A 14,557-nucleotide genomic window follows, 5' to 3' on the forward strand; every position below is an offset into this window, starting at 1 on the left:
AGAGAGAGAGAGAGAGATCCAGAGATCCAGAGATCCAGGCAGGTAAGTGGAGAGATCGGAGAAGGTGTGCAACCTTGAGACCAGTCGACGAGGGAATGAGGTGAGAAGCTTGATAAAGGGTATGGTAAGTGGCTGGTGAATCTGTGACAAACACTACCAAACATACAGTAGAGAGCTGCATAATCTTACACAGTAACCGGTCAATTATTTCAAATCTGGCAGAATATTTATTGTGCTATAATTTTTTTTCATTATTTAAAGCTATTTTACTGTATTTAATGTTAAACTGATACAAGTTATAATTAACACCCATAATTGTTCTGATTTAGAATTGTATTCAGTTGAATGAAATGAACTTCACCATAAACGGTAAAAAAAATGCTCTTGAAAATTAATTTATGGGACAAGTAAATTATTTTTCATGTGCACTACTGTTCAGTTAGGGGTTGGTAAGATTATCTAATGTTTTTAAAATAAGTGTCTCATAATCACCAAGGCTGCATTTACCACACACACACACACACACACACACATATATATCTCTTTTTCAGCAACCATTACACAAGTCGTCAGTGTATCATGATCCTTCAGAAATCATTCTAATATCTTTTGGTGCCAAAGAAACATTTCCTATTATTAGCAATATTTAAAAGAGTTATGCTGCTTAATATTTTTGTGGCATTTATTTTGTAACACTTAACACTTTTAATCAGTTTAATGAATCCTAGATTAATAAAAGTAATGATTTAAAAAAAAAAAAAAAAAAATCTTACTGACTCAAAACTTTCAAACTGTAATGTATGTGTGCATAATGAAACAGTAACACATTTCCATGGCACAGTTTACACACTTTCTGTACTCATTTAACTGCAGCTGACACACAGCAACACTGACAGGATTGACAGCATCTCTTATATTCCAATACGTCACTGCTCTCTCTCTCATCTAGCACCACACATGCACTCTATCTCTCTGCATTCCTTCCTAACCTCTACGTCCTCCCACTCTCCCTTTCAACCTTACTCCTTTTCTCTCTCTCTCCCTCCCTCATTTCCCTTCTCTTCTCGTTCTATCAGACTGGAAGAGTCATCTCCCTTTCCTCCATCTGTCAGCACACCATCCCCTGTGTTTCCCATCTGTGTCAGGCAGGGAGACAGAGTTGCATTCACCGGGGGCCAAGATGCTCAAAGTCATCAAGTACATCTCTCTCTCTCTCTCTTGCTATCTTCACACAGATCACAGGTGACATAAACAACAAGCTGTTTGATTTCCTAATTACTGCCAGTGTTTTAAAGTCAGAAGTGATAATCATTTTGTAGTGATATGAAAGTCATTTATTTCTGTACGTTTTTTCTCAAAAAGCCTACACTGTCTCACATTATACTGGTGCGTGTGAATGAATCGAGTTTGTGTTTGTGTGTGTGTGTGTGTGTGTGTGTGTGTCACTAGACTGCAGCAGTCCAGGTCACAATGTCACAGTGTGAGGTTAAAGTTCAATGACAGCTGGCTTGCTGTAGCTCATGACTATTTGGGAACAGTGTGAAATTGCATCAGGAGAACACTAAAACACTAAATCAATTCTCTAACACTCCCTCTACTCTAGAATTGAGTGCTATTTGTAAAATTACCTGGAAGCCACTATAGCCAGTGTTTTAACACAACTACAAATGTTTTATTGGCAGGAATTTTCAAACTTTTCGATGCTATGTACTCTCCCTAATATGATGATCCCCTTATGAGGGATTCCTTTCCACACATATAAAAGTGGCTATAGATATTTTAATATATGAAGACCTATGTTTAAAAAATATTGGGCATAGGCCTATTCAGTTTGTATTTCTAACTGCTAAAAACAGAGCTGTCAATAGAATAAAAACACTTCCATTTAAGTGTATTGGCCTGTAAAATGTTTTAATATTCTTGAAGTTGTCAGGATTCTGGACTGTCTGTGTCATGTTTTGCCCGTTTCTGTTCCTGTTTGTCCTTATTTGGTCATGTTCCTGTCCTCATTTAGTTTGATTATTAGTTGATTCCCCGTACCTGTCTATCCCTTGTCAAGTCTAGTATATAATGTGTAGTTTGCCTCATGTTTCTTTGTCGAGTCTATTATGTTGTGTTTGTGTGTTTTCTCCAGTTCCCTGTGTTTTTGGATTTATTAAAGACTATTTCGATTATCCACGGCTCCGTGTTACTTTGGCAGCGATCGTGACAGAAGACCCGACCAAAACAGTTACCTCCGTGTGCCCCCTCCATTTTTGTTTCTCGTTTTACCCAGTGTCTTTTTGTTTCCGTTGTGTTCTCCCCATGGATCCCCTTGCCCGCCCTGAGTACCTCCTCCTCCTGCTGGAGCAGGGGGAGCGTTCGCTCGAGGACCATACCAGACTGTTTCTGGCCATCTCAGACGGCCAAGCGTTCCCAGCATTCGCTCGAGGATCATACCAGACTGTTTCTGGCTGTCGCCGAACTCACCACCTAACTGGATGACGCGCTCTGCGCGTTCTATGACGCAAGCCTGAACCCCGCGTGCAGAGCACCGTCGTCCGAAGATGGTCTTCGAGCGGATCTCGCCGAGTACCTCCTCCGCATGGAGCGACAGAGCAATGAATCGCTGCGGAGCCGAAGCTGCAAATGACGTCAGTCAAGGTGCGAGAGCCGGCAACAAAGCCCGCCACAAGGTAGAATGCTGTGGACCGAGAGAGAGCGGAGTGGAGCTTCGCCCACTGCACCACGGCTGAGGGTGAGCTGATTATACATCTGGGACTACTGGACTTCGAGGAGAACCTCATAGACTGGGAAACAGAGCTGGAACCCGACTTGACCCCTCTCCTCTCTCTTTCGTCCCCGCTGGTCCCGTCCAGCCCTGAGTGGGCTCCTGTTTCCCAGTACAGTAAAGAGAGGGCTCCAGTCCCCGAGTTTAGCCCAGAGAAAGTTCCTGTTCCCATGTCTAGTCCAGAGAAGGCTCCTGTTCCCATGTCCAGCCCTGAGAGGGCTCCTGGTCCCAAATTAAGCCCGGAGGCTCACAAATGCCCGTCCACCCACCTGCTGCTGCCTCCTCCACCGCTGTCGTCTGGCAGCCCCTCTGCTCGCCCTCAGCCCACCATCAGCATGGTGCGAGCTCCGCGGGACTGCCATCCTCCAGCGTCGCCGTGGCTGGAGTTTCCCTTGACTCTGCCTCCAGTCTCTAAGCCCCGGACTCCGCCTCCGCCTCCACCCGTCGGCTCCACCATGTCTCCTAGCTCCCTCCTCTCCGCTGTGGCCCAGCAGTCCACTAGCTCCGCCGGGCTCCCTCGTCCCTCCGGCTCCGCCTTGGTCTGGCATCGACCATCCTGCGCCTCGGGACTCCACTCCTCCGGCTGCGCCTCATCCCTTCGTCCCTCCGGCTCCGTCATCCCTTCGGCTCCTCCTCAGTCCTCTGTCGTTCCGGCTCCACTGCGGCCTTTCGGATCCACGCCTCCGTGTCAGTCGCCGGCGACATCTGCTCTGCTTTGGCCCTCCAGATCCTCCCCATCGCCCTGGCTCTTCGGCTCTCCGTCTCCACCTCGGGCTCCTCCGCCACCTGCTCCGCCGCCGTTGGTCGGCCCCCTGGAGTCGGCGGCCATTCCTCCATGGCTCCTCCCTCCGTCGGCTCCACCGTGGGTCGCTGTCATGGCTGTGGCCTGGGTCCTGCTTGGCCCCTCCTGTCTCCTCCCTCCTTCATCACCTCCCTGGACTCTGTCTGCCGGCCCCCTCCCGGGAGTTCGTCCTGCTTCTGAGCCGCCTCCCCATGTAGTTTCTACGGCACAGACACGGCTCCGTGTTCCTTCCGGCAGCGAACGTGACAGAAGTCTGTTATGATCAGCAAGGCTGCATTTTTTTTTTGTTCCGTAAAAATCATATCATTACAATTTAAAATAACTGTCTTCTATTTTAATATATTTCAAAATGTAATTTAATCCTGCTGTGAAGCTGTTTTTTCAGTAGCTATTACTTCAGTCTTCAGTGTCAAATGATCCTTCAGAATTGTTAATGTTGAAAACAGTTGTGCCACTTAATATTTTTGTGAAAACCATGATACATTTTTTTCTTTGAATAGAAAGTTCAAAAGAACAGCATTTATTTGGATTAGATTTTTTTTTGTAACAATGTCTTTAATGTCATGTTTAATCAATTTAATGCATCTTTTTTATAAAAGTATTCATTTTCTAAAAAGAAAATGACTCCAAACATTTAAACAGTAGTTTATATAATATTTAAAAAAATTATAATAAAACTTGATCCACGCAGTCTTTAGAAATTTGATTGAAATCATAATAATGTCAAATGCAGTGCATGTGCTAAATTGTGTTAATCATATTTAATTCATTTCAAAAGTTAGCAAGTTAACTATTACAGCCCTAAAAAATATTATTTGTTTTTGTAAGATAATCTTTTTTCTCTTAAAATTTCTGTGGATCATCTTGTGATCTCCAGTTTGAAAACCTTCTAATTTCTGTTTTAAGCCTGTAAACCACATGTACACTTTAGTTCTAGATACACAAAGAGCACAATTAATTGTTTTGTTGTACTACAGTTTTCCAAAGCATACCGATAATAAACACATATTTGGACAAAAATGTCAAGACATTGCTTTTAGCACCCTTCACCTTTTTTATCTGAAACCACATACAGGCTTGTCTACACACAGATATGGGCTGATGCAGTAAACCACTGACATGTTAAGATCACAGACGTATCTGCAGCAAATTCATAACCCTGCCTTCCAAAAATCAGAAATGCAACTGGCAGTAGCATAATCCATGACAGCTTTGGGGCCTTTTACAAAAGTCTCCCACTCAGTAAAGAGCACCATAGCAACAACATCAGGGTCCATTTGCTTAATGGCACTGCATTCCACAGGGAAACAAGCTCATTTCCCTAACTACAACAATTCTTTATACAACCGAGGGCGTATCAGCCCCAAGCGTTTGAACTTACAGTATGAAGCATGAACATTGAAAACAGCAGCAAATATTTTACCAAAACTCAAGCCACTCCTTCACATCAATATCATCACAGATATGTGGCCGCCAGCAATTCATCCGTTCATTAAAAATATTACTGCCTGTATGACAGTTTTGGGTCATGTTTCAACACACTATTTACTGTTTGGCAATGCGGTGAGAAATTCTTTTGCTTCTGGTTGATTTAGTTTGTGGAATGTGGTTTGGGACCCTTCAAAATGAGAAAACAACAACAACATGCTGCAGGCTTCTTCTTGGGAGTTATGTTATGAAAAGATACAATCATAGTCAGTATATAAGAGCTTTACACTGTAATTTTTCTATGGATATGTGACAAAAAAAACAAGCAATCATAAAAAAGGAGAAACAAATTCACCCTGTAGCATATCTGCTATGAGAGTCATCCACACACATTTATAAAACTAGCACATATTATACACATTTTTTTGACTCTCTGTTGTCACCCTTTATTCATTTTATGCTTGAGATAGAGTATAAATGTGGTTGAGGTTAAATACAATACAGTTTATAAATTGATAATAGATTTGATGGAAGTAAATGAAATTAGTTGATTTATTAGTTTAATAGCTATAGATATGTAGAATTGGCTCTTACCATCTCCATTTTAAGTTTTCGGATCTTCTCATCCAGGCCCTTCTTCTCTGTCTCATTATTGTCTGTCTGTTGATGAGAGATCATTTTGTGCTCTTCTCTCATCCACTTCAGGAGCCCCTCTGGGGTCTTTCTCCCCACTTTCAACTCCAGATCCTTTAAATCTGGTACTGATTCACAGGTATTGCTCTCCTCCATGATTATAAAAAGGATCTATTTAAAAGAAAAGAGGGGAAAAGGAAAGCCAATTGCTTTGGATTAAAAAAAATTTAGCTCCTTGACTAAGTTATGGAGCATCCCACTGATATACAGTATTACGCCTAAAAAAATCTCACGCAACACCCTGTGATTATTTGTAAACATATAACAGTCATTCAGTATTATTGCTGAAATCCGCTTATGTCTGGTCCAAAAAAACAAAACAAAATACACACGTCACATGCGTCAACTGAGCTGAACGCATCATCACACACGAGAGTGTCATACCTGATTAATATTCTAAACATTCACACGACTGTTTTCTGTCCCAAACGCAGCCTGTGTGATCTCCTTCAGTGGGAAAGACAGACCACCTGAGCATGATGCGAGTCTCTCTGAAGATCGTCGTTCAAATGTATCCGATCTGCGTGCTGTTCAAACTCCTCGGCTGTGCTGATGATGCCATGACTGTGATGAGGTAAATTGTGGATGTGATGCTCGGAGATGAAGTCAGGTTTGGAGAGGAGCTCTCTTCAAACTGAATGTCTATCCTGATGTGCTTGAATCACACGGCTGCTGGACTGAATTCCACCTGCATGACAGCGAGCGGAGCGCAGAAGTTCACTGCCGTATACAACGGAGTAAACGCGACCGTAGAAATTCACTCCCACAAGTTAACCTGGTAATAGGCCTGCTTTATAAAATAGTCCTTTGTTATACCTATATACAGGTGCATCTCAATAAATTAGAATGTCGTGGAAAAGTTAATTTATTGCAATTGTAATTAATCACAGTTACACTTCATTTAAAGTGTTCTTGTTACAGTGTAATTATACATTTAAGTAGGCCTACTGAGTAATATTAATTGACAACATGTAGGCCTACTTGGTTAGGGTTAGTTAGTTGCATGTAATTATGGATAATTTGCTGTTATTGATATACAGTACATGTAACAAGGACACTGTAAAATGAAGTGTTACCTTAATCACTATAATAGCTAGCTAATAACAATAAGTAGGCTAATGACAAACAGCTTTACAAAATGTATTTAATCCAAATATTTTGAATATGAATATGTATTTTAACTATAAACTATATTTAAGATCTAGCCATATTTCCATGAAAATTTCCTTCATGTGAATCTGAATTTGATATGTGCCCTGGAAACACATGAAAACGAGAAACTAAACTGTCATATTCTTAAGCAAAAAGATGAAAAACTAACTGTACAGAACACAATGTCTGCATTAAATAATGTATGTGCAAAATGATTATTTTGAGAAGTTTCTCTTCAGACTGGAACTGTTGAATATCAAGCACCACACTGTCTGCTAAACACATCTTAGACTGACATTTAATATGTTTCCACTAAAATCCTATCCGTAATCTGCTTGCCAACCAAGTCAGAACAGTAAATGGTGAGTTGACAGTATGTTTCCATATAATGAAAAAAGTTGTGGCCTGTACTGCACATTACCACATGGCTGATATGCATGGTCTGTTTTTTGTGTAGTTACATATAGAAATTAAACGCAGATTTAGACAAGAAGTATGAGTCCTTATTCTATCCTGTGTCACGCTTATGTTCTCTCAGGGCCAAGACTATGTCAAGATGACATCATTAAACATCTGCTGGCTGCACAATGAGGATCCCACTGTTATAGTCATCAGAGACAAAACAGAACAGGAGTGTGATGAGAACAACCTCACACAACAGACCCATATCTCCAGTCTGAGGTAATAATAAAAGTGTCACTGTTCATTCATTTACTTTAAAATGGGAGCTTAATATATAGGCCTAGCATTGAAATTTCTCTTGTCACGAAGGGGACCTATTACCAGCCAGATGGTATTATGAAAATATTAAAAATATAAATAAGATATTCATGCATATTAATTGACAACATGTAGGCCTACTTGGTTAGGGTTAGTTAGTTGCATGTAATTATGGATAATTTGCTGTTATTGATATACAGTACATGTAACAAGGACACTGTAAAATGAAGTGTTACCTTAATCACTATAATAGCTAGCTAATAACAATAAGTAGGCTAATGACAAACAGCTTTACAAAATGTATTTAATCCAAATATTTTGAATATGAATATGTATTTTAACTATAAACTATATTTAAGATCTAGCCATATTTCCATGAAAATTTCCTTCATGTGAATCTGAATTTGATATGTGCCCTGGAAACACATGAAAACGAGAAACTAAACTGTCATATTCTTAAGCAAAAAGATGAAAAACTAACTGTACAGAACACAATGTCTGCATTAAATAATGTATGTGCAAAATGATTATTTTGAGAAGTTTCTCTTCAGACTGGAACTGTTGAATATCAAGCACCACACTGTCTGCTAAACACATCTTAGACTGACATTTAATATGTTTCCACTAAAATCCTATCCGTAATCTGCTTGCCAACCAAGTCAGAACAGTAAATGGTGAGTTGACAGTATGTTTCCATATAATGAAAAAAGTTGTGGCCTGTACTGCACATTACCACATGGCTGATATGCATGGTCTGTTTTTTGTGTAGTTACATATAGAAATTAAACGCAGATTTAGACAAGAAGTATGAGTCCTTATTCTATCCTGTGTCACGCTTATGTTCTCTCAGGGCCAAGACTATGTCAAGATGACATCATTAAACATCTGCTGGCTGCACAATGAGGATCCCACTGTTATAGTCATCAGAGACAAAACAGAACAGGAGTGTGATGAGAACAACCTCACACAACAGACCCATATCTCCAGTCTGAGGTAATCATAAAAGTGTCACTGTTCATTCATTTACTTTAAAATGGGAGCTTAATATATAGGCCTAGCATTGAAATTTCTCTTGTCACGAAGGGGACCTATTACCAGCCAGATGGTATTATGAAAATATTAAAAATATAAATAAGATATTCATGCATACTCCTCCAATTGATATTTTTGAAATGATGAGCAACACTGAGAATTTCAGACATTCAGAAGATTTGTATCAACCTGAAACTGTTTTCATGTAATTTAAGACCCACAGTTCCTGTGTGCATCATGTCACTTGTTTTTTGTATGCTCTCCATATTAAGAGAAAGGATTCATTCTAGTGGTCATAATGGAAATTACATCTAAAATGGAAATTATGAACTGACTCTGTAAAACTTTTATGTAGAATTGTGTTGGTTGAAAAGATCAAGGTGATTATTTCATATAGGCTACCGTATCTGAATATTTTAGAAGTTATATGTAGAAGTTTTTTAAAGCACAAAGTCATCATTTACTCACTGCATGTGACATTAAAAAATAAATCTAAAGCATCAATAACTAATACATATTATATATATATATATATATATATATATAAAGCTCAGTTGGTTGTACAAGTCATTTCAACTAGAATTACATTAAACCAGCTTTAAAAATCAAGATGAATTTCACATAACTTTTTAAACAAACAAACAAACAAAAAATCCTCAACTTATTCTGATGAGTTAGAGTAATGTAAAAACAAAAGTTTGAATGACTTACTGATAATATAATTTTTATATATCCATTTTTGGGTAAACAACCCTCTTAAGGTCAGGAAGAGTTAAAGTAATAATTATCTGATAATAATTATCTATATTCAAGAGCACTCAAACCAGTTCAGATTACTCAGGACTCAAGAGAATAATAATAAAGGAAATCTGTATCAAAATACTCATCAGAACACATGAACTTCCTCACGTCTGGTGACATTTATCTCACTCTAAATAACTTTTTTTTCACACACACACAGATCAAAAAGCTGTGATATAGAAATAGCACTACACAATGCATTTTACTTGTTATTTTACATGCAGAGGATTGCATTTCTATCACAACTGGCAGTATTTAAAGTGGTGTTCTGTTTGGCCGATTCATGGCTAATGGCAAACCCTATATGACACCAAGGTGTGCCACTCAAATTCAGAAAGCAAGACTCATTCTTTACACAGCTCCTGACGCAAACGCCCATGTTGTCCTTTGAAATTAACATAGTTAATGTAAAAACCACAATGTTGGGGTGGAGAAACCTGTTACAGGAAGCAAGAAAGCACATGTTTAACATCTTTCCTTACTCATGTCTCATTTATCCTTCTCTTCAAACCTGTATTTCCTGTCCCCCATATAAGTTGTTCTGTCTTAGTCAGGCATTGTCAGTAAGTGTGTGGGAGACAATGGAGGACAGCACAGAAGAAGACATCGAGTCTCTGATTGAGGGGATGGCCTACATCCCTGGCCACTTTCATTTGGAGCTCAATCTGAACGGTGAACCCAACGGACCAGTCAGCCTTCGGCACCGGGACACCCAGCTTAAGCGCGAGAGCCTCAGGGCTGAGCTTGAAGCTGAGACGGGATGACTGCAGTATGCTGTGCGCAATATGATGGGCCTGCTGGCCTTTCATGTAGATGAACTGGAGACGGCAGAAGAGGCCTTCCACAGCATCTGCCAAGAGGATCCAGAAAACCTTAATGCCTGGGCCAACCTGGGTTACGTATATGAACGCCTAGGTCATGAGCTGGAGGAGGGGGAGTGTGTTGAGCGTGTGGCTGCCCTTATGGGCCCAGAGATGGGGGAGAACCAGACAGACTGCAGGCTCAGGGTAGCATGGTGCTTGGCTGAACAGGCATACGCACATCCTCATGATGTGGAGCTGGAGAGGGACGAAGATTTACAGGAGAAACTGACATCCGCTCTGATGTTATACAACCGCGCACTCGGATAACGGAGAGGAACTGGTGAGCACTTCACAAATTCTTATGTACAGGAAGATAGTTCATACAGTACATATCATTATGTTTTGGGGGAGTTATACCATGTGATATTTTATAATTAAACTAGGCTTGTTATAAAAAGGTCAAATTTTCTGAAATTTTGAGGCTTATTGACTTTGATATCTGGTCATGAGGGTCCGCTGGGGTCTTTTTTTTTAAACTAAAAGTTTTTCAAATATTAATAACCAGTGAAGTACTTTTATTACAATATTATTATAGCAAACAACTTTTTTACACCTTTTCTACGTTGATATCAGCTTTTGACATTTTTGACACCCGAAACATTTTGGAATAATTTTTTATTCAAGTCATCGTTTTTATTTGTCAGTTTATATGAATTGCATTTTTTTTGTGTTTTTGAATGAGTTATGAATTAGTAGATATAAATAACCATATTTCGTTAAGTTTAAACTTTAGTTGACGCATTTCCTTTAACCCTCAAACAAAACACAATACAATGCAAAATTCAAAATACGAGGAAAACACCTGTAATAACAAGGAAAGGAAAATCCCTTCGTATTAAAACAGTGCATTGTTGTGTTATGTTGATTTATTTCTTACAGATACCAATAGAGGAAAAAAGAAGTTGGTATTTCAAAATGGCAACAATTTACATAAGGTATTTACATAAGTATTTTTCACACTTACCTGTTCATCTTAATTTTTAACACATCATCAAACATCTGACTACCTATCTAAACATTTGAATAAGCCATTACTTATCATAAACCAAAACAATAATAGGTTGATCTTAACCTTTGTTTGTTTTAATAGGTTAGATGGAATTGTAAGGGATTCAAAAGACACTGACCTCACAAGACTGAACTATTTCAATAAGGGCCTCAAGCTTCTCACAGAGACTCTAAAATCTGACAACACACATCTCAAAGCTAATTTTTATAAAGAAGACATGATAAAGATTTTTAATAAAGCAATACACACAGTCTGCTTATGTTCATAGATAATACCATAAATCAAGGACCAATTATGGTCCTCAGAGGCCTTCAGTTGCGAGATGTAATGTACAAATACAGCAAATGTGTGCCATATATTGGATATGAAGTTACAAATGCAATATATGTGTTTATTTTCATGATTGCATTTTTGCAATTTTGCAGTGGTGGACGAAGTACACAAATCAAGTACTTGAGTAAAAGTACAGATCCATATAATAAAATATTACTCCAGTAAAAGTAAAAGTACTCAGTTTTCAATTTTACTCGAGTGAAAGTACAAAAGTACTTGATTTTTTATGTACTTAAGTAAAAAGTACCGATAGATGAATGTTTATTTTGCAGTTTTATATAGGCTACTTTTATCATTTAATTTTATATTAGCATATATTTTTTATAATCCTACTGCTCAAAATACCTGGGATTTTCCCAAAATAACCAATAAGGAAATAATGAATATAATAAGGAAAATATAATTATATTTTCAAGTAAAAGTTACTCAAAATAAAACTACTCCAGTAAAGTACAGATACTTGAAAAATGTACTTAAGTACAGTAACGAAGTAAAACTACTTCGTTTCTGTCCACCACTGCAATTTTGTATAATGCAAAAGTATGAAGCCCCGCAAATGACATGCTGAATAAAAAGACTTTGTGGCCACAAATGTGACCCTGGACCACAAAACCAGTCATAAGGGTCAATTTCCCGAAATTGAGATTTATACATCTTCTGAAAGCTGAATAAATAAACTTTCCATTGCTGTATGGTTTGTTAGGATAGGACAATATTTGGCCGAGATACAACTATTTGAAAATCTGGAATCTGACGGTGCAAAAAAAATCAAAATACTTTGAAAATCGCCTTTAAAGTTGTCCAAATGAAGTTCTTAGCAATGCATACAACCTAAGTCTATTTCACATTGAAAAATACTCACTGGCACACATTCAAGTGCTTTTTGTCTGTCTATAATATTGTTACATTTACTTTACTCTCACCTTGAGGGCCCTGACAACCAAAGGCCCCAATGGATAAGTGAAAAGTTCCACAGACCAGCCTTTCCAGTTTTATGTTGTCACATGTCATGCTTGGCTCTTTAATGACCTCTTATCAGCGTCTTCTAGCAGATCTTAGTGGAATCATTAAGACAATGTCTTTGTAACTCTCATTACTCTTTAGCCCTGGCCTGGTGTTACATTGGTCTCATGCTGGAGCGGACGGAGGAGTTCTCCACTGTGCCAATGTCAGTTCATGACTGTGGTTTCTCCGGATCTGACCCTTTGACGTGTTACGGTTCGGTACTGTATGTCAGCCCAGATAAAATTTAGAACTTCTTATCATGGTCAAACTAATAGATAAGATTCCAGTCTTGAGATTATTTGCACACATTTCCTCTGTAGCCACAACATGTATGGGTGTGACGTGTTGTTTCTTGACACAGGTGTTAGAAAGATGTGCTTAGGCTTATGTTTGATATGATTAAACATAAGCTGATAAATTGACATGTTGATGCATTAAAGCTAACAATACTATGACTATGTGAATAATAATGAAGGGTAAAAGACTCTAAATGATTAGATTTGTTCTCACTGCTGATTTCCACAGGCCATTAAGCTCGCTACGGATGATGCATTCACACTCAACAGACTAGCAAACGTGTTCTTCCTGTCAGGCAAACTAGAGATGGCCACAGGTATCTGTAACATGGCCCTGAGTGTCCTGACTGATGCAGAACTCAATTGGCAGGCTTACTGCACTCGGGCCAAGGTAAGCAAAATACTTGATTACCACCCACTTTTTAATATGTATTTCTGTTTTATACCACAGGATAAACTAGGATGACAAAAACAAATGCTTCTGCAAAGACAAAGAAACACCCACTTTGTGACTCATGATAAAAAGTGCTCCAAAATGTTTGGACACAATGTTATTGCATCTAAAAAACCAATTATGTTAGAACTACTCCCTTTAATTGGCCCAAATTTTAGTGGATTAAATCAGTGCAGTAAAGGGAAATGGTGAGAGAGAAAAAATATTTATTTCAAAGCTTTTGCATTCTCTTATAAATCATAAATGTATTGCACTTCCTGAGAAACTTTATGTCCACTTGCAAAACGTTTGTGATGGAACTAATATAAGATTTTTTCTGCATTTTCAGTGCATTTGCAAACAAATACTTTTTGCGAGAGCGCAAAATAATTGTGAGTGAACACAAAAGCATTGAAATATAACTTTCTTTTTTTTTAAATCACCAAGTTCCCTTAAAGGGTTATTTCACCCAAAAATGTAAATTCTGTCATTAATTAGCCTACTCACCCTCTCGTTCCAAATCCGCAAGACCTTTGTTCATCTTCGGAACACAAATTAAGATATTTTTGATGAAATCTGAGAGCTCTCAGACCCTGCAGCAATGCAAATGTAATGTTCCCAGTCCCAGAAATGTAGCAAGGACATCGCTAAAACAGTCCATGTGACATCAGTGGCTCAACTTCAATTTTGCGAAGCTACGAGAATACTTCATGTGCGCAAAGAAAACAAAAATAACAATTTATTTAACAATTCTTCTCCCAGAAATGCATCGCTAAAACAGTCCATGTGACATCAGTGGCTCAACTTCAATTTTGCGAAGCTACGAGAGCTACGAGAGGGCGCAAAGAAAACAAAAATAACGACTTTATTCAACAATTATTCTCCCCCGAGTGTCCTCCGCCATTTTAGAGAGTATCACAACGCATACGCACACTTTACCCTAAGCGTAAACAACGCTGATTACGCCAATTACGTTCATGTGCGCGCTTACCCTCCTGAACGTAAACAACGCTGATTACGTTGATTACGTTCTTGGTTACTCTCCAAAATGGCGGAAGACGTAACTCGGGGGAGAACACTTGTTAAAGGGGTCATGATGCAATTTCAAATTTTCCTTTCATTTTTGGAGTGTTACAAGCTGTTCATGCATAGATAAGATCCCTAAAGTTGCAAAGACTAAAGTCTCAAACCCAAAGAGATATTCTTTATAAAAGTTAAGA

General features: G+C 38.7%; 2 protein-coding genes across 2 annotated transcripts in view; one reads left to right on the plus strand and one right to left on the minus strand.

Moving 5' to 3' along the window:
• LOC107659044 (leucine rich adaptor protein 1-like) overlaps window positions 1-6,400 on the minus strand; it is a 14,208-nt gene extending 7,808 nt beyond the window's left edge. Inside the window, exons 1-2 of the mRNA XM_016447843.1 lie at window positions 6,078-6,400; window positions 5,595-5,804 (exon numbers count right to left, since the gene is read on the minus strand). Coding sequence (XP_016303329.1) covers window positions 5,595-5,789 — 195 coding nt within the window. The 5' untranslated portion in view covers window positions 5,790-5,804; window positions 6,078-6,400. The remainder of the gene's footprint in view (window positions 1-5,594; window positions 5,805-6,077) is intronic.
• Window positions 6,401-9,973: 3,573 nt separating this feature from the next.
• LOC107659045 (tetratricopeptide repeat protein 22-like) overlaps window positions 9,974-14,557 on the plus strand; it is an 8,710-nt gene continuing 4,126 nt past the window's right edge. The window contains 6 exon segments of the mRNA XM_016447844.1: window positions 9,974-10,522; window positions 10,524-10,541; window positions 11,141-11,196; window positions 11,352-11,465; window positions 12,706-12,826; window positions 13,134-13,295. Of these exon segments, the coding sequence (XP_016303330.1) occupies window positions 9,980-10,522; window positions 10,524-10,541; window positions 11,141-11,196; window positions 11,352-11,465; window positions 12,706-12,826; window positions 13,134-13,295 (1,014 nt within the window). The 5' untranslated portion in view covers window positions 9,974-9,979.

Source organism: Sinocyclocheilus anshuiensis, unplaced genomic scaffold (assembly GCF_001515605.1).
Source record: "Sinocyclocheilus anshuiensis isolate Anshui unplaced genomic scaffold, SAMN03320099.WGS_v1.1 scaffold311, whole genome shotgun sequence".
In the NCBI taxonomy this organism is placed as follows: Eukaryota; Metazoa; Chordata; class Actinopteri; order Cypriniformes; family Cyprinidae; genus Sinocyclocheilus; species Sinocyclocheilus anshuiensis.